At 42.1% G+C, this 27680-nt stretch overlaps 1 protein-coding gene across 2 annotated transcripts; it reads left to right on the top strand.

The window, feature by feature from the left end:
* Positions 1-26690, top strand: YTHDF2 (YTH N6-methyladenosine RNA binding protein F2). Of its 2 annotated transcripts, none has more exons than XM_074934652.1 (5): positions 1-58; positions 494-518; positions 1135-1214; positions 6339-7925; positions 25756-26690. In XM_074934652.1, the coding sequence occupies exons 1-5, from the start codon at positions 32-34 to the stop codon at positions 25777-25779; spliced, it is 1743 nt and encodes a 580-aa protein (XP_074790753.1). In that variant the 5' UTR covers positions 1-31; the 3' UTR covers positions 25780-26690. The 2 variants fall into 2 exon arrangements, with proteins under 2 accessions (XP_074790753.1, XP_074790756.1); XM_074934655.1 differs by lacking the exon at positions 25756-26690 and adding an exon at positions 10553-10609.
* Positions 26691-27680: the final 990 nt, after the last annotated feature.

Below are 27680 nucleotides of genomic sequence, written 5' to 3'. Positions count from 1 at the left end.
CGCCCCCGCCGCGAGGAGCCCGATCGGAGCCATGTCGGCCAGCAGCCTCCTGGAGCAGGTAGCGGCCGCCGCGCGCCGGCCTCCCCGGCCGCGCTCGCGGGAGGGAGCTGGGAAAGGCCCCGGTTTCGGGCCTAGCTCCGGCGGGGCGGCGTTGGCTTGCCCCAGCCCTGCGGCGGTTCAGGGCCGCGCCGGCTCTTGGGCGAGGGCGGGGAGGCTGCGGCCAGGCCGCGCTGGGGTCGGGTCCGGCTGGGCCTCCCCTGCCCGCCAGGCTCCAGGCCTGGCTTCGCCGCCCGGACACGGGGCGCCGCCGCTTGGGCCCGGCCAACCCCCGCGTCCCGCCCGGTTCTGTCCCGCCCGGTCCCCCCCCACCTTGGAGCTTCCTCAGCTCCCGCCCGCCGGGGTCTGCGGCGCCCGGTGCTTCTTCCCCGGGCTCACCGCTTTTCCCTCCTCTCTCTTCCATGTCTCGTCGCGCCGCCGCCTGCCGCCGCTCCAGAGACCTAAGGGCCAAGGCAACAAAGGTGAGAGGCAGCCGGGCCCCTGGGGACGTGGGTGGGCGTGGATTTTATTTCTGTAGGAGCTGGGGAATAGCGGATCCCTGGGTGGGGGGGAGAGTAAAGCGGGGGGACTGGAGGCAGCGTGTGGGACTGTCCGGGGCTCCCATGGCGGCCTAGCTGCAGGAGGACAGGATTTTGCTGGGCGGAGATGTGAAGAATATAGGGGATTCCCTGGAGCACGGAAAATGGGGATTTTAAAGGGAAATAGGTGTGGGAAGTAAAGTTCTTTTGGGAGCTCAGCATTAGGATACAAGAATTTCTCTAGGAATCTTCCCTCCTCTATGTTGCCTCCCGGTGAGTTTATGTATTGGAGCTGTCTGCAGGCCATGTCTGGGAAGCTATACAGCCGAAGTAATTGTCAGTGAATCAGGAAAATTAGATTAGCTTCCATTGTGGGTCAGAGGAAACTTCCTTTGGAGGACCATGCTGGTGTGTGTGAGACCTTGCCCTTAGTAATGTGGCTCAGCTGGCAACATTTGGAACCAGTGAGACATTTTTGTATTCTAACATAGGTTGTTTTGTCACTAAATACTTGTTTGAATTGTGGAGTTCTTTGTAAGGGTATGAATTTTGTTCTTAGTGCAAAATGGATCTGTGCATCAGAAGGATGGGTTAAATGATGATGACTTTGAACCCTACTTGAGTCCTCAGGCCAGGCCGGTGAGTACTACAAAGCTTCTCTCTTTAGTTAAGGGGTAGGGTGTGCCAAGCAATTACATAATTTTCTGCCAGTGACTGATTAAAATGAATTTTTCTTTGGCTTTTCTTTGTTGTTTTTAAGTCCTCTCCTCTACCCCATATTGTTTTGACATTTGCTAGCTTTCTATGGCTATTAAAATAATACTCTATTTTGTCAGTAAATAGGTAGTACTGTGATTAGAAAACACTGGTAATTAGTTCTCATTAATTGATTAAATATTTGTATTTAGGTGTAGGGCTGCTACAATGAATATTGTTTGTTTTTTTTAACAGCAATAATTAAAAAAAATACCTTGGGGTTGGGGAACAAACATAAGGGTCAGAAGCTCCTTAACACTTTTGCGACTTATTTGGGTTGCACTGATGTAACTGTGGGCAAAATTTGACCCCAAAAATATTTATCCTGAACATAAAATGTTGTGTTTCTGATGAAGCTAGAAGTAGTAAAAGGAATTCATAAATCTTGTGATCATTTCTGATCTTTCAGTTTTACTCTTAAGACATTTCACTTCCTTACTCATTTCTGGTTGATTATACAATATGAGTGAGTGTATTGTATGGCAATGTGAAATATCTCGGTAAAATGTGGTAATGTTCTAGAGGCTTGTTTCAGAGAGGATATTATCAGTGTTATCTCTTTACCAAGCAAACTGGAAAATCCATGAAGTTTTACTCTATTTTTTACAAAAACCGGAATAGGTGGTTTGATAAATGAAAAGGCACTAGCAAACGAAATCTTAGCTTTAATTAGAAACTGAGCTGTAAAGGCTGCAGTCAAATCTGAAATTGTCACTACCAGAGACTTCACCACTCTTTTTGTATTTTTGATACTAGCTTCTTCTTACAGACAATTTATACTGTTAATCCTGTTAAATGAGTATTGTGTGACATACGTAAAAGATGAAGGAATATGGCAGACTTAAGGCAGTATAAGTTCAGTTATGGTAGGTATACATATTGTTAAGATGTATCAGTGACCTTTTCAGTTAATCCCAGTTCATCTTTTCTCTCATAGTTCAGGTAAAAATAGCCAATAAGTTGTTTCATTTCTCAATTCATTTAGTTTTGTCAGCCGTGCTTTTATAGTTGGAGTTTTTTCAAACAGTGATACCCATTTCATTGGCGCCTGTTGTGAGAATTCTAAATAGGCTTCTTATTTTTGTTTAATTTGCAACAAGTATGACACTTTCTAACAGCTCCTTGTTTTTTTTTTATTATTTAATCAGTCCCTGTCCTCCCTTGCCTCTAATGAACTTAATTGCTATTGTTAGCAGCCTACCTGGTTGGTAAGGTCACTTAGGAGTCTAGTTCTCTGGAAAAGTGCAAACCTAGTTCAGAATCTGTGTAGACCATGTCTAGGTTCTTTCGCAGAGTCCTAGATAAAGATAGCTGTGTCCGTGCCTACTTCATTTGGCACCTTTTGTTGTCATAGAAGTTGATACCACCAATTCTGAGAGGTTTTTGAACATTTAAAGAGACTTTCACTTTACAAATTGCACTTCTATGTGAAATTATTACCTACTAACTAAACAGCTAAGTTTACTATATCTGACCAATTTAGAAGAAAAATGGTATTTTTTTTAAAGTTTATTAGGAATATTTAATAAGCACTTTGTGAATAGTCACTCACTTCCCTCTTTGTGAAGGTATTTCACAAGAAACAGGGAAAACTGTTTTTTAAAATACGAAAATGATTGGTTGTAGAACTACAGAAATTGGTAGGGGAATTCACTGGCTGGCATAATACTGGAAACTCTGAAACGGACTGAATTTCAAACTGATGGTGGTCCTTGAAATATTCAGCAAGAAAAATAAAAGATGAGACAAAATTGGTTAGCTCCAAATAAAATTGTCCCACTAGAATGATTTCCTTTCATTTCTCACTATGTTGTATAGTTTGTCGCCTGCTCTCGTATTTTCAGTTCATATAAGATGAGTGAAACAGACACAGAGTTGACTGTGGCGCCCGTGAACAAATGGAACAGGCTGGTAGGAAAACAGTGTCAAGGTTCATTATCGGAAAATGGAGCAGAATTATATAAAACACTCAGAAATTAAATTGTTTGCTAACATAGTCAACTGCTTATGAGTAGGACTCCTAGAGGCTATGGTAATACAAATAATGAGGGGTGGCTACATTTTGAAACTACATTCCAGCTAATATATATAAAACATTAAGTAACTAGATGACAAGGTGCATACTTTTTAATTCAGGAGCAAGTGGGAGCTGCCATTTTAGGAGCCACTATTAACTAATTTGGCAACTTACTGAATCTCCTTAAATTTGACTAAGTTGCTTTGTATTCCGAAGCTCAAATGTACAGTTAGTGAGACTTAAACATTAAAAAAGGCTTTAGAACTCTAATCCCTGGGGAGAGGGATGCAGAGGAAGAGTGAGTCTGAGGGGGGGAATTTTCAAAAAGCATTAGTCATCCAGGGGAATTGTATGCTGGTTGAGTTCTGTTTGCATATTAATCAGTACCATTCTATCACTCAAGTTTGAGAGATATAGAAGCACTGGACTTCATGTTCAATAATGTATGCACATTGCTAGGATTTCGTCACTGAGCAGACAGACCTCTCTTCTTTGAATTTGCTGTTTTAACCCTTATTTTAATTTGTATGCTCATAGGTTTATTGTACAAATATAACTCTTCTGTATGACAGATTTAGACCGTATATCAGTCTATTCTGTAATCAGCCCTCCCCTGAAAATTATTTGAGACAAAACATAAGCGAATGGGTGAAAAGAGAATATGTTGACTTGATTAGGGACCACATTTGATCTGACAGTGTCACTTTTTTTGTGCACTGTATGGTAGAAATCAGTCAAGCCAAAGATCTCATCACCAGGATAGAATGGTTCCAAGCTTTAAATGTAGTCTTCGTTATATATTTGTAAGGCCAACTTCCTTCTGAGTATTTTAAATTACCTGTGAAACTGGGGAGAGAGGCCTCTATCCTTTAAAGAGACATTGTATGATTTTTAGCGAACATCTTAAAAAATCCTTATTTTACACATTACACTGTAGGCCCCAGTCCTGCAACATCTCATTCACATAAATAGTCCTGTCAACTTAAGTAAAGACTGTTCACTGAGTTAGGTTTAGCAAGATTGAGCTCTTAAATGATTAGAACTGTTCATCCGAACACACTAACTGATAGACTCAAGGAACTCAATCTATTTAGCTTACCAAAGAAGAAAGTTTAGGGGTGAGTTGGTTAGTCTGTAATTATGTACGTAGGGAACAAATATTTAATAAGTGGCTCTTCAGTTTAGCCGAGATGGGTATAACGATCCAATGGCTTCAAGTTGAAGCTAGACAAATTCAGACTTGAAATAAGCCATACATTTTTAACAGTGAGGGTAATTAACCATTGAAGCAACTTTCCAAGGGTTGTGGTGGATTCTCCATTACTGACCATTTTGAAATCACGATTGGGTCTTTTTCTAAAAAATCTGCTCTAGGATTTATTTTTGGGAAGTTCTATGGCCTGTGTTATCCAGAAGGCCAGACTAGATGATGATGATGGTTCCTTCTGGTCTTGGAATCTATGAATTCCCTTTTATTGTGCTGCTACTTTTTTTTTCTTCTCAGCTGGGAAAATGAAAATAGACTAGTCAGATTACTGTTTTCAAGCAGTAGCATGGTGATATGATTGTTTGGTTGACAAGAACTTCAGAAGAATTTTTTTAAACAAAACCTGTCGCCATTGGAATCTTTACAATTAATTTTCTACTAATTTTAGATAAATTTCAGGCCAAATATAACCTGTTGTTTTAATTTTGAGTCTAGGCAGGTTACTTTTACTTAATTCAAAAAGAGATGTGGAGACAGAACCGCTGTTCCTTTAGTGTGCCAGAGCTATCTTGAGCCTACATAGGTTTTGATGCATATATGGCATGAAGTCCTTCAGGAACTGCACTTGGCGCCCACAGGCATGATTCAGTGAAAAATGGAGCGGAGCCTAATGTAAGACAAGTTTTTAAACAGGAACAGAACCTGGCTTTCATCTAATCTGCACTGGATTGTCATGTAAATTGTCATGTAGCACTAAGACCTGTGTGCGTACAGGTTCAAATTAGTGGATGATAAAACCCATTAGTGTTACTGCAAGAACTCCCTAGTGGTATGGTTTAAACATGAAGTGACAGATCTTCATGCAAGCAAGTCTTAGTGATGTCGTTTCCTAATTGTAAAATTAGACATCCATGGTAGAATATAGGGGCTGTTTGGATGTAAACGTCTAGAGTAGAAAACTCAGCAAGTTTTTCTTCCGAACCTGAAGTCGGTCTCTGTAGCTGTGCTGGAAAGGCCCCTCTGGAAAAGCTTTAGGTTATCTCATGTTGTTTTGGTATGTCACTAATATGTGGCTGTAGCTCCAGAATAGTTTGAGTTTTGAGGATGATACAGTAATTTCCATGTTTGTTCTAAAGTTCTTGGGATATTTTTGGGCACTTAATATTAACCTTTGGAGACATTTTTATGGATAATCAATTTGAGATAATTTCAATAGAAATAAATGTGGCCTTTAATAAAACTATTTAAGGAGTTCTTCATATTTTTAATAGTGCTTTTTATTGGTCCCTTTTTTCCTGTATCCCTTTCTTCTCCCCCCCCCCACCCCCCCAAAGAAAACAAACCCCACCAACCATGCAGATTATAAAATGCCCCCCCTCCGAAAAGAAAAACCTTAAAACCCACTGCGTCAGGCAGGTATTAAATGAAGGTATTCTTTGTACTCTAGATAAAATGTTGAACAGCTCCAAAGCATTTTGCTCATGCTGTAAAAGCCGTGCCCAGTTCCACATGGTGCATCTGTAAATTTAATGCTTCTACATTTTGGGATGAATAGTGTCTTAAATCTTTATATTTAATCTTTCTGGCAATGAAACTGTTTTAATACACCTTTGACAGAGGTTACATTTGAAAGCCATGAATCCTATTTACTGAAAGCTTTGAATATGTTTGAACAGCTGAGGTAGAAGGGTGGGGCCTGAGAAGAGAATAAGAGGGTTTTTATTCCAGGCCCCTTGATGGTTCTGCTTATTCTAACTATTCAGTGCTTATTTTTGTTTTGCAGAATAATGCATACACTGCAATGTCTGACTCCTACTTGCCAAGCTACTACAGTCCATCCATTGGATTCTCCTACTCGTTAGGCGAAGCTGCCTGGTCTACAGGAGGTGACCCGCCCATGCCCTACTTAACATCCTATGGACAGCTAAGCAATGGGGAGCCTCACTTTCTCCCAGATGCAATGTTTGGGCAGCCAGGGGCCCTTGGCAGCACTCCATTTCTTGGGCAGCATGGCTTTAACTTCTTTCCAAGTGGAATTGACTTTTCAGCTTGGGGGAATAACAGTTCTCAGGGACAGTCCACTCAAAGCTCTGGATATAGTAGCAATTATGCTTATGCACCAAGCTCACTGGGTGGAGCCATGATTGATGGACAGTCTGCTTTTGCCAATGAGACTCTGAATAAGGCTCCTGGCATGAATACCATAGACCAAGGCATGGCAGCACTGAAGCTGGGCAGCACAGATGTTGCAAGCAATGTCCCAAAAGTTGTTGGCTCTGCTGTTGGTAGTGGGTCCATTACCAGTAATATCGTGGCATCTAACAGTTTGCCTCCTGCTACCATTGCTCCTCCGAAACCGACATCATGGGCTGATATTGCTAGCAAACCTGCAAAACAGCAGCCCAAGCTGAAGACCAAGAATGGCATTGCAGGGTCAAGTCTTCCACCGCCTCCAATAAAACATAACATGGATATTGGAACTTGGGATAACAAAGGGCCGGTAGCAAAAGCGCCTTCCCAGGCTTTAGTTCAGAATATTGGTCAGCAGCCAACCCAGGTGTCCCCTCAACCAGTGGGCCAACAGATCAATAACAGCCCACCAGTGGCACAGGCTTCCCCAGGGCAACAGCCGCAGCCACTGCCCCCACCACCACCACAGCCAGCCCAGCTACCGGTGCAGCAGCAGGCAGCTCAGCCAGCCCGCTGGGTTGCACCTCGTAACCGTGGCAATGGGTTTGGTCAAAACGGAGTGGATGGTAATGGAGTGGGACAGTCTCAAGCCAGTTCTGGTTCTGTTCCTTTGGAACCGCACCCCGTGTTGGAGAAGTTGAGGTCCATCAACAACTACAACCCCAAGGATTTTGACTGGAACCCAAAACATGGCCGGGTTTTCATCATTAAGAGTTACTCTGAGGACGATATCCACCGTTCCATTAAATATAACATCTGGTGCAGTACAGAGCATGGCAACAAGAGACTGGATGCTGCTTATCGCTCCATGAACGGGAAAGGCCCCGTTTACTTACTGTTCAGTGTCAACGGCAGTGGTCACTTCTGCGGAGTGGCAGAAATGAAATCTGCTGTGGACTACAACACATGTGCAGGTGTGTGGTCCCAGGACAAATGGAAGGGACGTTTTGATGTCAGGTGGATTTTTGTGAAGGACGTTCCCAACAGCCAGCTGCGGCACATCCGCCTAGAGAATAACGAGAATAAACCAGTGACCAACTCCAGGGACACTCAGGAAGTGCCTCTGGAAAAGGCTAAGCAGGTGTTGAAAATCATTGCCACCTACAAGCACACCACCTCCATTTTTGATGACTTCTCACACTATGAGAAACGCCAGGAGGAGGAGGAAAATGTTAAAAAGGTAACCTGCCTACCTGTCTTCAGGAATTTTGTGGGATGGGGAAGCATAGAGAAGCTAGGTGGTACAATGGACTGATGAAGTAACCTGGAGACTTGCGCTCATAAGTGAGTTTGGGGTCTCACTTTAGTTCCTAGCTAATCACTTCCCCACATCATGAACCCACTATCTAGTATGGCAGCTCCTGCTCTGGATGGGACCAAGAGTAGGAGGGAGTTGTACAGAACAGCGCTGATGTTCTGGTGGAGCTGTGTGGGGAAACATGTGTGGCACCTGCCTGCGCTAACCTAGATGCTAGTCAGTGCTTCAAGTCAAACTTTTTTCTGAGTATCAAATTCACCTGATTAAAAAAATAAAGTTGATCAGTGTTGTCAAGACTCCTCTTTGACAAGTATATGCTCTACAATAAGAGTGGCAATCGGGTAATATATGATGATGTAACACATCAATGAGGAATCTTAGTTGTCAAAACATTCTTACCAGTGGAGTTAAAAGTACCATCCATACTGGAATTAGATGGAAATTTAGTGGCCTTGATTTTTAGTTTGATACAATCAGGGTGTTGAATTTTGCCTGTGGATGACTCCCTCCCCTTAGGGATATAACTCTTATTTGATCCAAAACACTAATTAGAAATTAGCAGCAGCTCCTAGTTTGTTGCCAAGTTTTGTAAGGCTCTCTTTAGTTCCAGCAACAGGGAATCCTCCACCTGGTATTTGAAGAGATAAAAACATAAGCTGCAAACAATTCAGTGTGACAATCATGGAACAAAAAATTAAACAGTGCACATCTTTTCAAGTACAGCATTTTAATGTTTAGTATCAGGGGATAGCCATGTTAGCCTGTATCCACAAAAACAGCAAGGAGTCTGGTGGCACCTTAAAGACTAACGGATTTATTTGAGCATAAGCTTTCGTGGGTAAAAACCCCACTTCTTCAGATGCATCTGAAGAAGTCAGGTTTTTACCCATGAAAGCTTATGCTCAAATAAATCTGTTAGTCTTCAAGGTGCCACCGGACTCCTTGTTGTTTTTAATGTTTGTTACTAGTATGCAGAGATGGGATACCAAACATGACTAGCATTTAGCAGAAAACCTGTAAGTCTGTGTGGGAACGCATTGGAATAGTTATATTGACATTATGTGAACTTGGCCAGACTTGATGGCAGCTTGGAGGTTCTGGGTGGTTTCAGGTCCTAAAAGCTGCAATGTCATTTGAGGCTCAGAATGCAGCAACCAGACTAAGTTTTAACTTGCAGCAGAGGGAGAAGTTAAGTAATTTGATCACTGAAGTGCGGGATGGAGATCTTCAGGAACTGGGATTCCTAGTACATTTCACACTTGATGTGTGCAGAGCAGCAGAATTTGCAGTGCAAGGAAAGGTCACATCTTGGGGAAGGGAGACAGCTGAAGAGTGTGAAGGGCTGTGATGAACCCAGTGGTGAACTGAGAACAAATGCAAAGGTGTAGAAAGTTCCCCGCAAACAGATTTGAAAACTTGTTAGATTTTTAAAGTTTAGAATCTTTTTTAAGATAGTAAAAATGTTAAATTGTAACTTACTAATGGTCCATACAAGAAGCATCTTAAGAACTTAAATTGGTTTAAACCTCAACTTCAGTTTTTTAAAAATGTATTTGCAGTTTCTTTCCCCTACTTCCTTCAAAAACAGTTCCCATGAGAGTTACCAGTGACACAGAATGCTAAGAGCAGAAATGGCAGCTGAAAAAGATGTTTAGAGCATTGGAGATTGCTTTTGGCATTACATTTGAGTTAGCTTAGTGTACCAGTCCAGTAGAGAAGTGGTTAAGGAAATTATTTCCTCTCTCCCTGTGTGAGAACTTAAATATGTATTTCTGAAATTCATAGGCAAGGAATGAACTCTGTTAGGTTTAGAAGTCAGTATGTTTGCTTTTTATTACTGGCTCATTTTCTTATGGTATATGCTCTGGGTCCCAGCCCTATAATGTCTGGTATGGAGGAAGTGACTTAGCCTGTCATTTTCAGTATGGTATCTCAGGGGCAGCTTGACCTTTCGGATCACTTTCTGATGTGGCCTTGAAAATCTTTAGGTTTTCCTGCAGTTACTGATTCATCACTTCAGTGAGAACCAGCAGACTTTGGTTCCTGGCTTCCAGTTTTGTTGGGCATTAATAAAATGGGTACTTGTGTTTCTGCCATGTGACTATTGTTGGCAAAAGCAAATCTTGTGTGTGCAGCATTCTGTGAGCACCTCAGCTGGCCACCTGAAAAGGATTCACATATCAATTTAAAACACTGCCCCAACAGCAGTTAATGATGCAGACTGCCTGTCCATGGTCTGTTAGACTTCTTTTGTACTGGAGAAACCCCATTGCTAAAGGCTCTTTGTCTCTGCAGTCACGGTCAGTGGAAGATGGTGGTATGTACATGTTCTGCATTCTTGTTCCTTGAAGCTTAAACCTCTCCAAGTTTGGCTGATGCCTAGCTTTTAACAAGCTTAAAACTCTTTCATTTGGTTTCAAACTTAGCCAAGGCTGTTCTATTACAGTCGTTTCTGCAGAGCAGCTTGTACAGAGTGACTGATGAATGTACTCTCTCCTAACCCTCTCAAAATTCTGGGGTCTCCCTGTGTTTTCTTTCCTGTTTCTCAGGTTATCCCTTTAAGAATGCCTGCATTCAAGATATATGGGAGTGACAGATTTCTTTAGAGCACTGTGTAGCATATCTAAACAGGCATGTAAGTGGTACTTTACTTTGGTGTTCGTGCTATGTCCTTTCACTTATAAAGGGAGGTTAAAAGGCTGAGTTTGTCTAAATCTATTACAAACAGACCACTGGGCCTTTTCTGCTGCATGTACATTCTTATGCTGGTCTCCACTTCTTCTCTGTCCTTAGTTAGATTTTGTTCTGTGTTTTCCAATCCAGAATTAGATTTTCCTTCAAACCGTTTGATGTTCTCCTATCCAAGACTGCTGAAGCTGATAGCCAAGATAGTCCTTCTCAAGCTGGCTTCAGGCTTCTCAAGACCCTTGACAATTGCTCCCAAAGTAGATTCTGTCACTGACTGCTGCAATGTGTGGACTGCTTTATTTTATATTTTAAAACTAGTAGTAACCCTTTGTTTCTAGAAGGTGTTGCATTGACTTCAGTGAAGTGGTCCTGCATATTTAGTAAGGAAATCTTATGAGATTCTGCAAAAAGAAAAGGAGGACTTGTGGCACCTTAGCGACTAACAAACTTGAGCATAAGCTTTTGTGAGATTCTGCTTACATTGGAATGGCAGCACCTTGTGTAATCCAGACTCAAAAGCAGTGGAGGTAAAATCATGAGTGCTCTCTAAAGAATTGCAGTGGCTCTCGGCTTTATAACTCTGTTCTGTTGCCTTGGCATTATGAATTCCATGTGAACAGTGCACACTTTCTGTGGACTTTAGAAAGGAGTTTGCATAAAGATTTGCATTCTCCAGTTCCAGTGGCAATGCATGTTGTAATGTGCTTCCTTCAATATTGATAAAGGTACTTTTCAGAAGGTAAGAATCAAGCTTGTATTGAGTCCAAAAGAACTGAAGAATTGATTTGGGTGTCAGGGTGTATGTATCAGAATCTCAAAACAGGAACATAGGATTTTCCAAATGGATCATTATTTCCTGAAGTGTATTATCTTTTCTCATTGGTTGACACCTGATGCTTTGGAGGAATATTAAACCTCCTTTAAAATACTGAGTGGTAAATGTCACTGCCAGTTTGAGGGATGCAACTTATGGAGAAACAACTAAATGTTGAATCTGCATTTACTAACCTGGGGTTTTTTTATGGTCACTTTTAAAGCACTGGTCTCTTTGTTTAACATAGTTTGTATTTCTTTGGTTTTGTAGTTGGCTGGGGAAGGGGGAGGGAAAGTATTTTCCAACGATTGGTGGAGAGCCTCATGATTCTGTTGCTATTCTCTTGCCTAATGCCTGTTGTTGGGTTCAAACCATTCTGAGTAAACAAAGAGCTAGAACTTCCTTCTTTGTTTGCTTGAGTATTGCAGTTCATGATGTAAAGTAACTTTGCTTGCACTGACATGGCTCCTTTCATCCAGAGGTCATAAGATTACCAACTGTACTTGTACTAAAACCCCTGAAAAACCTGGCAACTATGAGGTCAATTGATTGGTGTGCCAGTGCTGAATATCCTTGCTATGACCCTTTAAAGTTCTGAAATGCACATCACAGTTTCAACCTTCTCTAAATAGTGTGCTAGTTAATATATTTGCAATGATACAATGATAGAGGAAATGGATAAACTACTCTGCTTGTCTCAGTACCTACCTGCTGATGTGTAATATTTTGCATTTATTATGCCTTTTATCCAACCTAGAGGCACTTCATTGAAACTGATAAATGAGCCTCATTCTGTATTCTGTGGGGTTTTTTAAGAGGGAAATCTTATGGCTCTTTATTGTATGCTCTAATCCATAAACATGCTTCCTCCTGTAGAAGAAGGGAGTCTTTCCTCTGCTGTACAATAAAAATAACCAGAAGTGATCTTAGTACAGACAAAATGGAAGTTAGACTGGGAAAAGTAATCCAGTTCTCATTTCTTCAATGACGTAGAGGCCTGGTCTACATCTAAAACTTAGGTTAACCGAGCTACATTGCTTAGGGCTGTGAAAAAATTTGCATCCTGCATGACATAGCTAGGTTGACATAACCCCCAGTGTAGATGCAGCTGGGTTGATGGAAGACTTCTTCCAAGGGGATGGATATACTACAGTGAGGGGGAAACATCTTCTGTCATTGTAGCAAACGTCCATGCCACAACGGTGTAGTTGCAGTGCTGCAGCTGTGCACTGTAGTGTTTATAGCATAGATGTACTCTGAGTTTTAGCAAGTTAATAAATCTCATTAAGCTACAAGATTTAGTGGCTGTTAAAGTCGACTGGTAGCTTGTGAAGCTGATCCCTAGAAGTTGTCAAGATGAGAAGTTTAAAGTTTTCTTTAGGATTGGTAATCGGATTAAGAGCCTTTCACCTCTAGGTCACCAGGTCAAATGCAGTACATGTGAGTAACCAAAAGGTATTACCCTCTAGCAGGGAATGGCCTACATGAAATGAGTTAATCTCAGGCCATTTTCCAGTGAGCTGATGGCTTAATCACAACTGGTACCCTCACTGGCAGCCTCAGTGAAGAGACCAAGGAAATTGACCATTGTTCTGCTGGAGGTGATCTCTCCAGAACAGTGCAGGGGTACACTGGCAAGGGACAGTTTGCAGAAGACTTTCTTTTCTAACTCAGTGTTGTCTTTGTCATTATTGATCAAAGTAAATTTAAGGGAATTGAAACATATCAATAGATCAAATGATCTTATTTGGCATTTGTTTTTTAACAAACATTAAGCTGCGTGCTTCAGTTGTTAATACCACAGTGAACTAAAATGAAAGCCTTTTTAATGTAGTGTCAGATTTTTTTCCCCTCTCCCAATAATTCAAGTTAAAGGTGCTGCTGTCTAGGGTTTGTGTAGCTGTTCTTTGAATATTTTTGGGATGCTTTAGGAAGAGGATTCCCCAGAAACTTCATGAGATTTTGATACATGGCGGGAAAATGCAGAAAATGTTGGTAACTTACCAACACTGTGGTTGATAGCCCACTGGTGGAGGGCAGTGTTACAGAACTCTAGGTAATTTAGCTGTAATAATCTGAGAAGCAGCAATTTCTCAAGGAAAGTTACGTTTTTCTGAAGCTAAATGTCAGTTGTCTGTTTTGTTTTCTGAAAGCTCAATGCAGCTCACAGATACAGTATTCTCTTGCCTGCTTTTTCTACCCAGTGAAGACTTGTAATTGGTCAGGTGACTCTACTTAAGCTGATTAGTATCTAGGAAGAACTAGGAAGTATTAGTGTGTGAACACATGAACCTCCTGTATTCAGAGTTTTAGTAGGTTTAGCTTTACATGAGCTATTTGCCTCAGTGCAAGGGGATGAACTAATAAATGACCTCTTTAGGTCCCTTCCAGCCCTACATTTCTATTTGTTCTTAGAATATATTCCCGCAACCTTTTTCTGTCTGACAGGTCACTTTTTTTGCTTTGTCTTTTTATATAAGGTGTCCGGTGACAAGTATTAATTTAAGAGGATTCTTTTGGTACTTTTATTTTGTCATTGTATGAGCATATTCGCTTCAGTTATTAGAACCCTGCCTAATTTTCTAAAATGTACGGTTGTACTTAGTAGTAATAGTAAGTCTTACAGCATTACAAGTTAAGTCAATTTCTCGGTGGCACAAAATTGGACAATTGTCTTGTAAAATAGTGCAACTATACTTTTACTGCAGTAAAGTTGTCCAAGGAAGTCTTGGGTAACAAGAATTGTGGTTATGCAAGCTGATGACTAGACTAGGGAGTTGGTCATTGCTCTTTCCAATGGGTAGCTGCCCAGCATGCTGCTTTTTAATTGAAGGATAAGTCATGTAATAATGCATTTGATCAGTTTAATAACAGCATTTGGGGGTTTTGTGAGCCATTCTATAGAGAGAACTCAAAATGTAGACAGCAATTCTAGTTTCATACTGTTAGAATTTCTTTATTAAAAGGGCAGTACTGAGCAGTTTTTTGAGTTAGCTGCTTTTCTATTGTTTGTAATAGAATAGCAAGATAGGAACTTGGGGGGTGGGGTGGGGGTGGAATAAACTATAATTCCCTTCTCATCTGTCCCATATGTCTAATTGAGCTTGAAATTAAAAGGCATTTGTTTCCTTTTCTGTGTGCGCATCGGTGTTATTGATTGCTGTGCTCCCTGTCCTGTCTTGTCATTATAAGAAGGACAAAAGCATAGGCCCTATATAAAGTGACTACCTTTAAGAATTTCTTGGCATCATAGTAGATCTTTAAGAGATTTAAAGCCCCGAGGATCATTCTTTCTAGAGTCTCATGTAACAGGTCAAATTTTGGCCCCAAACAGGTTGATACTGGGTATTAATATGTTTGAGACAACACTGTGAAACTGTAAAGAACTAAGCAGGAATTCATATGTCTCAGCTATTGTTGCAGGGACATAAGATTCCCTTTTAAATACCTAGGAAATAGAGATATTTGTAAACGGTAATAAGGAGTGTTGCCCTCCTTACTGGAGCTCATTAACTGAATTTTGGTATCAACTGGTTAATGGAAGTGGGAGAAAGCATGGCCTGTTCTCTGTGACCTTATCTTAAAATGAATATTAAGCTCCTCTGGTTTACAGAATGAAGTACTTGTTGCCCAGGCTCCATGGGGGTGGATGTAGAGTTGTCCAGGCTTCAGTATTATTCAAACCTAGCTGTCACATTTGTATTGTATGACGATGAGTACAACAAATGCTTTATTAGCTTTGCATTAATTGAGATTCTGAATCCTTGAAGTGGGTGAACTTCCCTCTCCAGAACATCTTGTGGTTCAAATTTTGTGGTGCTAACTTACTTTGTCTATGTAGTCAGCTGAAGTCATCAGACCCATTTCATGTGACTGAGTGAGATTTGATCCCAAGTCTGCACCAAGGGTGCATTACTTCACTGTAACCATTGCAGATTAAAACTTAAGGATATACTATAATGTATTCATTTAGATGGAATAAATGGTCCAAAGGTGTTAACATAAACCAGTTACTGTCTAACATTAAACAGTGTTAAGCAAGGTCAGGGGTTTTATATACAAAGACTTTGTCGTGGTACTAAGTAAGCTCAATACACTATTTCTAAAAATCATTTAAACCTTTTATTAAAGTTAAAGAAGGAAAAACAGTCAAAGCATTTGAAACGTAAAGTCTTAAGACTTATATTTTAACATACTGTGTCCCTTTCCCTTTAGCTGGAGAAAACGTATAGAAGGAAAAAACCCCTTGCTCAGTAGTCTCGTAGATAATATTAAAGACAGCAATAACTGTCCTAACTGAAAAGAGAGGAAGTTAGTTGAGGTGGCTGGAGCTGTTGCTGTTGAAGTCTAATGCTCTTTCATCTGGGTCCCTCTGTCTGGCCTAGTCCGGTCAGAACATGTCTCAGAATCAGGGTGACAAAGGCCCTGGGTCCCTGGAGATGTTGGGGGTACCAGCCATCATGGTGAAGCTTTGTCCAGTAGCCAGTTTTTCTCCCCAAAATATTTAAGAACCCCCAGAAGGGAACGATGGGTGGAATAGCCCATCCCCTCTTGATTTTGTTTACCAGTTAAACCTAGTTTCCGACACACCAATTTTGGTTCATTCATTTTTTGGTTCTATGATTTTTCTTGTTTACCAGGCATGATCTTAGCACAGTCCTTGAGTTATACCAAGTCTTTTTGTTTGGACTGACACAGTTTTTCTATCTTCCATTTGTACCTTTTCACATTAACCCTTGTTTTACGTTATGGTGAATTTTTATGAACTTTCACATACTCTTTACTGTTAAGCCCTCAATTAAAGTACATTTGTAACTGCAGTCATTACAACAATGTTCAAAGGAAGGTTCTTGGTAAATGACATTGACTTTATGAAAGCTGGGATGGGAGTCTTTAATGTATAAGTCAATGCAGAAAGTGTCTAATCCATACTCCTTGAAAGACCCAAGTAGGCAAACAGTCAAACTGCCCGGTAACCAAGTGAGGTCCAATGCAGAGGGCCAGCAAACTGAAAAAATAGTCCTTATTTCCTCATGTATGTAATGACATAAGAGCCAATATATACACAAGAATAACTGATGAAGTAAGACTGGGGGCAAGGGAAGAAGACTGGACTTGCCAGTAGAAATTTTTTTCTGGGCCTCCCCAATAGCCGCAGTTTGAAACTTACAGGAGTATAGTTTCACTGCTGTTGCCCATAGTTTTCTGAGCAGTAATAAAGCTAAAGAGTTTCTTGTAAGTTTTATACTTGGCTGTTCAGGAAAGCTGTAGCACATAGTTACCAAATGGTTGGGGGAGAAGGAGGGTGTTGGGAATGTTCTTGTTAACAGGTGGGTGTGGGAATAGGGAATCCTGTTTCCTTCACAGTATCTTGGAATGGAAGCTACAAATGTATTTTGCCTATACACTAAAGCCAGGAGGGGATTCGGGTCCAAATTCCATGCCCAGGTAGGAAGCCCAGTGGTACTTAATAGATGTGTCTGGAATCCCACTCAGAAGGCTTCCATAAGTTGTATTAACTTCCGATGGGTAAGGTGTGCTGGTAAATTTTTCAAAGCTTAACTACCTGTGGTTTTTGTAGGGGATCTGAATGCTCATATTCACTGAAAAGGACCAACCAGCTCATTGTGATGTGGCTTTGGGTAGTTGGTGTCCAGTAGCATGTTTGCTTTAGGACCACATACCATTCTGTTTCCTGGGCAAGTTACACTCTTCAGGGCAGCTGCTTCCTGCAGGACAGTTCCTCTGTTTGCAGGAAGTGGACTTCTTGTTGCTTCAGAATGCATTTTTGATACGGAGTGTGAAGACCAGTAGAGTTCATCCTTTGCACTAGATTGCATCAGTTTTGGTGCTCCCTTGAAAGCTGGTCTTGGGGGATGGGATCTGAGCATGTCTGCCAGCCAGCTGACAACCAGGAACAACTGACTGTGTAACTGCCGCTGCAGAAATAGAGGCCATCTTTCTAAGACTTCCATGAAGTTCCTCCCGACACCCTAGCTCCCAAGCTGGATGTTTGACATAGAAATGCAAGCTGTGGTTTAAAATCCACAGATCCTGTGGTGGTTGGTGCTCCGTAAGGTTAGTCATGTTTTGGTTACAACCACTCTTGAAAGAGGACATCTTGCTGTTCCCTATCTACTCTTATGCCTTGATAACAGTTTGTTGTTTAGATACCAGAGCGATAGGCATCTTAGACAAAAATTAGGTGGTATGCTCAGTTTTTATGCTGAAGCAAGACCTTTCTAACTGCCAGGATGTGCAAACGCAGCCTGACATTGTGATTCGGCTTTTCAGTCTGTGATGCGGACCTGTTTGAGAGAGTCCCTCTTCTCCTATATCCTGCCGATGGATGCAGTTGAGGTTGCTGGAACACTTGTGTTGTCTGTGCCTGTAATTCAGATTTCCAGGACTGATTACATAGCCTCCTTTGGCATATGATCCCACAGATGGGTCTCATTTTGCTTGCCCTCTGGTCAAGTTGTAAGGCTTTCTTGTTTAATCAAGATTTTGATTAAATTTTAATTTATCAGAGCAGGAGGAGTTCTAGCATGGGGTTATCAATGTGTCTAGTATATTTACTTTTTTGAATTTTAAGGAGCTCCTTTACAAGAGTGCTAAGTGCAGTGCAAAGTGATAAATAACTGAAAGTCAGCCATGGTCACAAACCAAGAAAAATCTGAAGACTGAATGGAGCTAGCATTTCTATTGGTGTAGGGTAGGTTAGGATAGGATGCATGCAGCTCTTTCCTCTGCAGTTGTATTGGCTTTCCAGTACCAACAGTAGTAAAATGGTTTGTATATAAACTGAGCATTTTAAGACTCAGAAGCCGCACAGGGAGCGGATAAGCATAGTAACAAGGTGCTATTTTAGTAAGTTGTTTGTGCTGACCATAACCACATTTTAAGCTGATCTTGTTGGAAAGGCTGGCAGTATACAGATAGAGGGAAAATATAATTGGTAGAAACATCACTCTTATTTCTAATTTATGCCACAAGTCAAATTGACTTCTGACTTGACTTTTTTGGCAGCCCTGAAACTGTATTAGTTTGGTTGGTTAGGATTGCATATGATCTGACATGAGAGGTCTCAAATGGTTTATTTCCAAGTGAACAAAATGATTCTAGATTTTAAAAAATCCCTGTCGTTCCAGCAAACGTTATTGAAGATGGGGCTGAATTCTGCTGTTGGGCAAGGTGCACATTTCCCATTGATCTCTGCTGCAGTTGCATGCACATATCTAGAGGACCTAACTTAGTCATCCGTGCATATGACCTTAGAGGAAGGAGAGTGGTCTAATGTAAAGGTTTACCAATTTCCATAATGCGGCCCAGAGCCTAAAAGTTTCAAGTCTCACCACTTCTTCAACTCAGGCATACAAAACACCCTTGTGCTCCTTACAGCAGTTGTTTATATGGGAAAACATTGGGAAAGTAATGTGTTGAAATCAGACCAACCCACCACCAAGTGTGCCAGACACACTTGGCAATCACTGGCTTGGTGGGGAGGGCATGAAATTAGTAGTTGAGTTCAGGGTTCTGCTGCGGGTTCTATCCCTATTTGTAACCTTAGATAGATCTTTCTCCAGCTGTCAAGTGGGAATAATACTGGCCTACCTCACAGGAGTGTTGAGGGCAAGTGCTGCTTGTAAATCAATGTGAGAACCTCTGAGAGGTGCTATACAAGAGCATAGTATTTGCATCTATGTATCATAGTCCTTTCTAATGTGCCATTCATCATAATATGTAGGTGCTAGTTATAAGCTTTCAGGTAAGTGTTTTACTCTTCTGTCAGGATTGGCTCCCAAGCTGTGTGACTGGAAACTGCATCCTCTTATCAGATTACTGCACTACAGTCATTCATTCAGAAATGTCTTCCACCCTATAACTGTGGTGACCTGGCTAAAATTAATTATGCAGAATAATCACAAAGGGCTTCTAATTACACATTCTAGCCTTGTCTGGAATGGAGAATTTTGATGCAACTCTCTTGGATACCTGTAAACCTAGCATGTCCACGCACGTGCTTGCAGAAGTGCATAGGTGTCTATTCCACTTGCTCAGAGCAAGGATAAATTTCTTGTTATCCACCATGTTGCTCAGTACTGTGTATAGTTAGTCCTCCCATTGTAGTCCGACAGTGCTCTTACCCGTCCTTCACTGACACTTCATAGCTCTGGCTTTTCCTGGTCTGTCCTCAATCCCGTCTTCCATTTTTCTTTATGCTTGAGCCAACCTTCGTTGATCAAGGGAAACTTTAATAAAACACAATGTGGATTTTTTTTGTCATCCAGGGATTCATATGTCAAAGGGTAGAATCATGGTTAGTACCTGCAGACACACATGCCCCAGGCCCTTTTCCTGGGATTTTGCATGGCTGTGTGGGTGTTATCTTAGCAGTATCCCCCACACTCCTGAGAGCTCAGGGAAAACAAGAATAGAGATGTTGTGGGTACACAGCACTTAACCCCCGCCTCTGACCCCAGAAAATCTACCTTCCTCTCTCTTGTGGTCTAGCACTCACTTGTAACTCCTGGAGAGCAAGTTATCTCTCCGGGGAGACGGGTGGGGGTGTCCCACTGCATTGGATGAGGGCGTGGACAATGTTGGACTGTATAGAGGGGACATCATCTCTAGGCCAAGGCCTCTTTCCTAGAAGGAAATGCAAGAGAAACTGCTCATTCAGCTGCAAACAAAAGCACAGGGAAAAAAACCTGCCATGAACAAAGAGAATGAAATCATGCCCCGTATCTCCTTCAGCACTGAGAGCAGTGCTCATATTAACACACCCTGGGCTTTCAGACCACAAGTGGTTGCACTGGAGTAAAAGGAAACTGCTCGCTTTCCCTCCATGACATATGCATGGATGAGAGCATAAACCCAGATCCTTGTGCCATGCAGGGAAGAGTCACTTGCAGCAGGCAACAGAACGAGCCAAAAATCTGAACAGGGACAAATAGACTCCCTACACCATTCCTTTAGGAGGAACTCTTCTCCCCCCCCCCCCCCCCCCAAATATTCTGTGAAGCTGCAATAGTGGGGAAAGTACTGGGGTTATTCCGCGCCAGAGTGCGGCACTAGTTCTTCAAGCCTCTTCAGGTGGTTATGCTGAATATTCAGTTGAGAGACTCTTGCAGTATGGTCCCCCGTCCTGAAATTAAACAGTTCGTTTCTAGTCTCCTTCCTCCAGTCTCTAGCCTTTTTCCAGTTTGTATGGAGGATCCATTTCTGAGAATCTTCTTGGGTTGGGTTATCCTTTGTTCCTGCATTCTGCAACTTTTTGCTCCATCTCCCCTGTGCCATTCAAAAAAGAACTAGATAAGTTCATGGAGGGTAGGTCCATCAATGACTATTAGCCAGGATGGGCACAGATGGTGTCCCTAGCCTCTGTTTGCCAGAAGCTGGGAATGGGTGACAGGGGTTGGATCACTTGATGACCTGTTCTGTTCATTCCCTCTGGGGTACCTGGCATTGGCCACTGTTGGAAGACAGGATACTGGGCTAGATGGACCGTTGGTCTGACCCAGTATGCCTGTGCTTATGTTCTTCTTCCTCTTAGACCCCTAGTCTTCCTTTCCTTGTGCCATGCTTTGGCCTTTGGAGCAGCTTTACTTTCACAGAAGGGGAAGGAGAAAGCAACTAATTAAACCCATGGTTCGGGATCTGTCTGGTCAGCTAATCAGTTGAAGTTGTCAGCAGGGACTGCAGCCACCATCTGCAGGACAAGATGGGGCTATCACTTGAAGCTAGAATGGGGGAGGAGGAGGGCAGTTCTAAGGCTGTGTATTCCTGCAGCTAGCTTAAAACCCATCTGTGCCTGAGAAGGTGGAGTTTAGTTCATGCAGTTGTGGCCTCTTCCTGAGTGGGTGTGGCATATTGCCATCTGTCCTTGGTTACTGAACCGTGCAGGATACAGAACCAGGAGGCAGGGAAGGAATAAGACCTGGCAACTTCTTTTTGATTTGCGGCTTCCCCCAGGCATATGGCTTTATTTATTTGTACTGTGGTGCCAAGGGATCAAAACTGCTTTGGATATCCGTTGTGGTACTTGATTTCTGCTGTTTTCAGTTCTGTTCAGTTTGTATGGCAGATATTCATGAACAGAATTTGCTCCACCTTAGCCTAATTTTTATCTAAAAGGCAATGTGTAAGTATCCAGGGCTATCTCTCAGATGTCCTGTGGAGAAAGGGAAGTGTGGGTTGACTAGGCCTATTGTGAGGAAGAAGCTTTAAAACTGAAGCAGCGTTCCACTTACTGTATCCTTGGCTGGTGGGGGTAGGAAATGTATTGTTTCCAATTGGCGCTTAGTCCACACCTGCACAGGAAACTTCCACTAGTTATCCAAGCAGAACTCGCTGTGTAGACGCTCTTATTCCAGTGTAAGGGTGGTTTGGTTAGATTTAGATTAAACCTTTTTCCAAGCGACATAAACTAAATCAGAAAAGGCCCCCTTGTACCAGAATGTGGCTGTCTATACTGTGGAGGTTATGCCAGCATAGCCTCCTAGTGTCGAGACAGACTACGGCAGAAGGAGTTTTCCTGTCAGTGCAGAACACCACCTCCCCAGATGACATGAGCTACATCGATGGAAGGACTCTTCTGTCAACATAGCTGTGTTTTGTTGGCATAACTGGGTGGGTTAGGGGTGTGGTTTTTCACATGCCTAACCAACGTAGCTATGCCAATAAAACTTTTTTCAGTGTAGACCGAGCCTAAGCTTCTCCACACAGGGAGTTATACTGGGGTACAAAGGCCTGAAACTCACGAGACACCCATAGCTGTCATTTTCCAGTTGTTGCTGGTCAATGGCAATGGTTAATTTTTCCCAGCGCTGAGGGTAGAAACTGCCCCCTTTTCTCCACCTAGTCATTCTCGGTGATCTCTTGCTTGAAGTTCATTGAAAAGGCTGGCCCTCGCTGAAACCATTTTTGGATCCAATCAGTAACTGAATGTGGGCATCATTGTTCATGCAGAGCTCATCTGACACATTTTTGGTCTTTTTATTGACATTGCATGTTAAATTGTCAGGGACGTTTAATCAAGGCTTTGAGTCGATTTAAGGTAGCATCTCTCTCCAGCTTGCTTTTTTAACCCTTTGTGGCAAGCTGGACTCGTGCTGTGGCAAAGCCCCTTGATTATGAAGTAACACGGGGAAATTTTGCAGCCGCTGCATTTAACGTTTAAAAAGTTAATGAATCCAACATGAAAACAAACTATATCAATGCAGTAGCTGCTGAGGTTTCTTTGATATGAAATTCAATGTAATTTACTCTCTTCCACTCTTTTGTTTTTCAATATGCTGTCGATTTTTATCCTGACAGTGCATAATTGTAGTGTAGTAGTTGTCAAGGGGAAGTTGGGGGTTTTGGCAGCTGGGTAGGGGACCGTTAAGGCATTGGCACCTGGAGAACCATAGGAGGTAGTTTGGGATTTTGGAATAACTACCTGCTTCTGTTAAAATGATCAGCAGTGAAATAGTTGACATTTCTCCTGTCCCAGATTGAGGTCAATAGAAGGAGATTTTGGAACAAATTGATAAATTAAACAGTAATAAGTCACCAAGACCAGATGGTAGTCACTCAAGGGACTGGGTGGCGATCAAATATGAAATTGCAGAACTACTAACTGTGATGTATAACCTATCGTTTTAAATCATCTCTGTACCAGAAGATTGGAGGGTAGCTAATGTGACACCAATTTTAAAAAAATAACAGGCCAGTAAGCCTAACTTCAGTACCAGACAAATGGTCTGAAACTAGAGTAAAGAGCAAAGTTATCAAACACATAGATGAATACAATATGTTGGGGAACAGTCAACACTGCATTTATAAAGGGAAATCATGCCTTATCAATGTATTAGAATTTTTTTGAGAGGGTCAACAAACGTGGACAAGGGTGATGCAATCCATATGGTATACTTGAACTTTCAGAAAGCCTTTGACAGGGTCCCTTGCCAAAAGCTCTTAAGCAAAGTGAGCAGTCATGGGATAAGAGGGAAGTCTTTGTCAAGGATCAGTAACTGATGAAAATGGAAAACAAAGGGTAGGAATAAATGGTCAGTGCTCACAAGGGAGAGAGAAATAGTGGGATCTCCCAAGGATCTGTATGGAGACCTGTGCTCCTCAACGTATTCACAAATCTGGAAAAAGGGGCGAACAATGAGGTGGCAAAACTTTTAGACATTACAAAATTACTCAGGATAGTTAAGTCCAAAGCTGACTAATGCCTTACAAAGGGATCTTGCTAAGCTGGGAGACTGGACGATAAAACAGCAGATGAAATTCATTGTTGGTTGCAAAATAATGCACATTGGAAAACATAATCCCAGCTATATATACAAAATGATGGGGTCTAAATTAGCTGCTCTCACGTAAGAAAGAGATTTGGGAAGTCATTGTGGGTAATTCTCTGAGTCAAAAAAGCAAACAATTTTGGGACCATTAGGAAAGGGATAGATCACAATGCTATTATATTAAATCCATGATCTGTCCACACCTTGAATACTGTCTGCAGTTCTGGTCACCTCATCTCAAAAAATATATGTTAGAATTGGAAAAGGTGCAGAGAAGGGCAACAAATGACTAGACATATTGAACAGCTTCCCTAGGAGGAGACATTAAAAAGACCGGGACTGGTCAGCTTAGAAAAGAGATGACTAAGCAGGGATATGACCGAGGTCTATCAAATCATAAGTTCATGGAGGACAGGTCCATCAATGGCTATTAGCCAAGATGGTCAGGGACACAAACCATGCTGTGGGTGTAAACCCCCAACTGCCAGAAGCTGGGACTCGATGACGGGATGGATCACTCAAAATTGCCTTGTTCTGTTCATTCCCTCTGAAGCATCTGGCGCTGGACGCTGTCAGAAAAAGGGTACTGAGCTAGATGGAACATTGGTCTGACACAGCACGGCTGTTCTTATGTGTTGCTATCTTTAGGTTTCAGTGCTTACCAGTCCATTCAGTGCATGGAGCCATTCGCACTTCTTTTGTACTGTCTGCCTTGAAAAAGTGAAGTGTGAACCAATAGGGTGTCAGCCTGAGTCTGCCGTTTTTTGCTGTCATGTTGGCTAGAAGCATTGGTGTTTAAAATGAAGGCTTGTACCCTGGATCACCAGTCTTCGTGAAGCATGAATTCTGTGGTGGTAGAACTCACATGGGCTTGGTTTTATAGCTCTGAGCAAGCAACTTCTCAGTGCTGAGTTCACTGAGGGACTGAACACAGTTTTCAGTTTCTCTTCTCCTGTTCTCACTAGACATAAATGACTACCTGATCTCCTTCAGCAAATGGACCCCTGCTACCAATTCACTCTTGAAAGCACCTGAATCCCTCCTTTACCAGGGCAGGTTCACTCCTCCTCCCCACTGTTACCTACTCAGTCTCTCTAGACTGGTTTCTAGCCTGATAGGATTGAGAACTGGAGGCAGGTCTCTTGGGAACTGCTTTCCGAAGATCCGTTTACAGGAATGGGGAAGAGAGCCCTGCTTCACCCCACCAGTGAGGCACTGGAAACCCTCACTGGTAACTAGCACAGTGGCTGCCTCTACCTGGCCCCCCAGACTGTGTCCAACCAGTTAATTGACATAACATTAGCAGTGAATAGTTTATTTCACTAGCTCTTCACTGGCTGCCCTTTTTTCCCCTCCTCTCCTTGTTTGTGTCCCACTTCCCTCATTATACTTGGCAGGCTGTTCAAAACTGGGGGAATCTGAGCAGGTGGTATCTGTTAGAGCTGTTTTTTAATGAATTAGACTGGTCGGACCTCTGCTCTTGCTATCTGCAAAAGATGTTGCTGGGGCTAGGGAGAGGAAAGGAGCAGGGTGTGGTGGGAGGGGTTGTGGTGGCAACTGCTATTATAAAGGGGAAATGCCAAGAGCTGGGAGGCATCACACGATACAATGTAAGTACATTGTCGTACTAGCCATGTGCAGCTGCCCTCTTAAAATGAGCTCCTACTCCTTGAACAGAAACTGACTGTTTCTCAGATTCAACTTAATTATAAGGGACCTCTCCTGTCGTAAACCAGACTGTCCACATTAATATTTAGTGGTCTAACACCCCTCAGGGAAGATTTTAGGAATACCTAATCTCGCTTCAGTGTGGGGAGGTGAACTGGGTGATGTTTTGACATCCGTTCCAGCCCTATGTTTTGATGATCTGTGTATGAGATGATAGTGAACAAAATCCTCTTGACCATGGAAGTTTTGCAAGAGTTGCCCTAAACTAACCACCTTCTCTTTCCTCCTGCAGGAACGCCAAGGCCGTGTCAAGTAAAACGCTACCCTTCCCACAGAGACTGCAGCAGAGGTTGCATCCGGGATATCTTTCAAAAAGAGAGAGAGATGAGAAAAAAGAACACCCCAGAGAGAATTAGGACTTCTTTTCTTAATTTCATTGACTTTAAAACAAAAACTTACAAACTTGCAGTTTAAAAAAAAAAGTATTGGAATGTCACGAGACATAGGACTAAAAAAAAAACAAAACAAAAAAAAATCCCTTCTAGGTAGAGTATAGGTAAAAACTGTCCCCTTTCTTTTGGCTTTGGTTGTGATTTCAGAGCATATGCTTTGTTTTTTGTCTTTTTACTATGTTTTCGGATTTGAAAGTCCATAAGTGGCATATGCCTTTTTTCTCTAATTTTTAAACCCTGCTGCATCCCTTTCTTCCACTTCCCTCGCGCCTCCTTTCCCCCAGTTTTGACATTTGCACTTGGAACACCGAGTTGTGACTTTTTTTGGACATCTGCCGCAGAAAGTGGAAGAACTGTTTTTTCCTTGGAGTGGAAGAGGAGGAATTTTATGAAAAATTTGGGTTTATTTGCCTGGAAGAATCGAATGGAAATTATTGCCAAGGTTGCGTCTAAGGGTGGTTTGTTTTCCTCTGACCCTTTGTTACTCAAAAGTCAAGTACTAGGAGTCCTAAGAAATGTTCTGTTCTTGTGCATTATATGGATTACAGATTAAGTCTGGATTAATTTGATTTAAAGGCTGAGAACAGTGGTAAAAACTTGTTTTGTTTACAGGAACATGAATTTTGAACGAAAAATATTGTAAAATGTGTAGTGAATGTTTCTTCAGTTTCTTGTTAAGCCAATGAGGAATGGGCATTGCCTTTCTTTTCACCATTAATCACTTCTCAATAATAAACGTGAGATCCTGTTGAGCATCACTTCTGTGTTCCAGTTAGTTTTCAGTGTGGTAGGTGCTGCCCTGGCTGTGACTGAGGAGGCTGTACATGGGAGAATAAAATTGCAAATGAGGTAGCAGGCTAATACTTCAGTTCCTAACTTCTGGTTCATTGACTATTGTGTGATCCCTACAGGGTTTTAAGCCAATGCTCTAGGCTTCCCCTGTTTGTTTTAAACATCTTTGTTGGGACCCAGCACACTACTGCTACTTTCATTTTTATTTGTGTGCACGCTAATCATCCGTGGGAGCTTGGTCTCATCCAAACCCTCCTCTTGCTGTTTTGAGACTGGCTTTGAAGCAGGTCAGTTTGGCCCATGTATAACAGAACCGGTTACAGCATGATACTGGCCTGATCCTGCAGTGATTTTTTTCATGTATGTGAACAAGATCAAACTGAACTAATCTATTGCTGACTCCCTTTACAGCACTGGGATGCCTGTTAAAATAGAATTAGGGTATGGTCTGTGATAAACAGGTTCAGGAACATAGGAGTTCTGCTAGTGTAGACAGGCCCTAAATATGAACCATGGGCACTGGGGACTGACTGGTACAGCTGAGGTTTGCCTGATACATTAGTACAACTGCTTTGGTTAACATGCCAGCTTTTTGCATTTGGAGGCTTGACTTCCAGGGTGCCAAGCAAAGTAAGTTTGATCTCTGGTGGACATTTTCCTACATTACAAATGATATTTATCTCCAAAATACAGGACTTGTCAGCATGTCCCTGTTTAGGAAGGTCAGAATGGGAAGAACAAGGTTGCTCCAGATCAGTATTGAAGTGCATTGATGCAGCTGTGTAGGGAGCCCAGGCCTGGAATAGCAGGAGATGCCGCAGGTCAGGACTGAGGTGCGGTGTTAGATCTGTGAAGGCCATAGCTCTCCAATAGTTGCATGCACTATACCTGGCTCTAGCCCACGCTACAACATTCCCTCTTTTTCCCAAGTACAAAAAGTGTCAGTGTCAAATAATGGGGTGTATTAGATACT

Source organism: Natator depressus, chromosome 19, assembly GCF_965152275.1.
Source record: "Natator depressus isolate rNatDep1 chromosome 19, rNatDep2.hap1, whole genome shotgun sequence".
Lineage (NCBI taxonomy): Eukaryota > Metazoa > Chordata > Testudines > Cheloniidae > Natator > Natator depressus.
Note: the sequence above shows the minus strand (reverse complement) of the source record. Positions and strands in the feature narration are given on the sequence as shown.

Excerpts from the sequence above, each read along its gene's own strand:
- YTHDF2 (XM_074934655.1), top strand. The coding sequence starts at position 32 with ATGTCGGCCAGCAGCCTCCTGGAGCAG. Across the intron at positions 519-1,134 it reads TAAGGGCCAAGGCAACAAAG|TGCAAAATGGATCTGTGCAT; the intron begins GTGAGAGGCAGC and ends TTTTGTTCTTAG. Across the intron at positions 1,215-6,338 it reads TGAGTCCTCAGGCCAGGCCG|AATAATGCATACACTGCAAT; the intron begins GTGAGTACTACA and ends TTTGTTTTGCAG.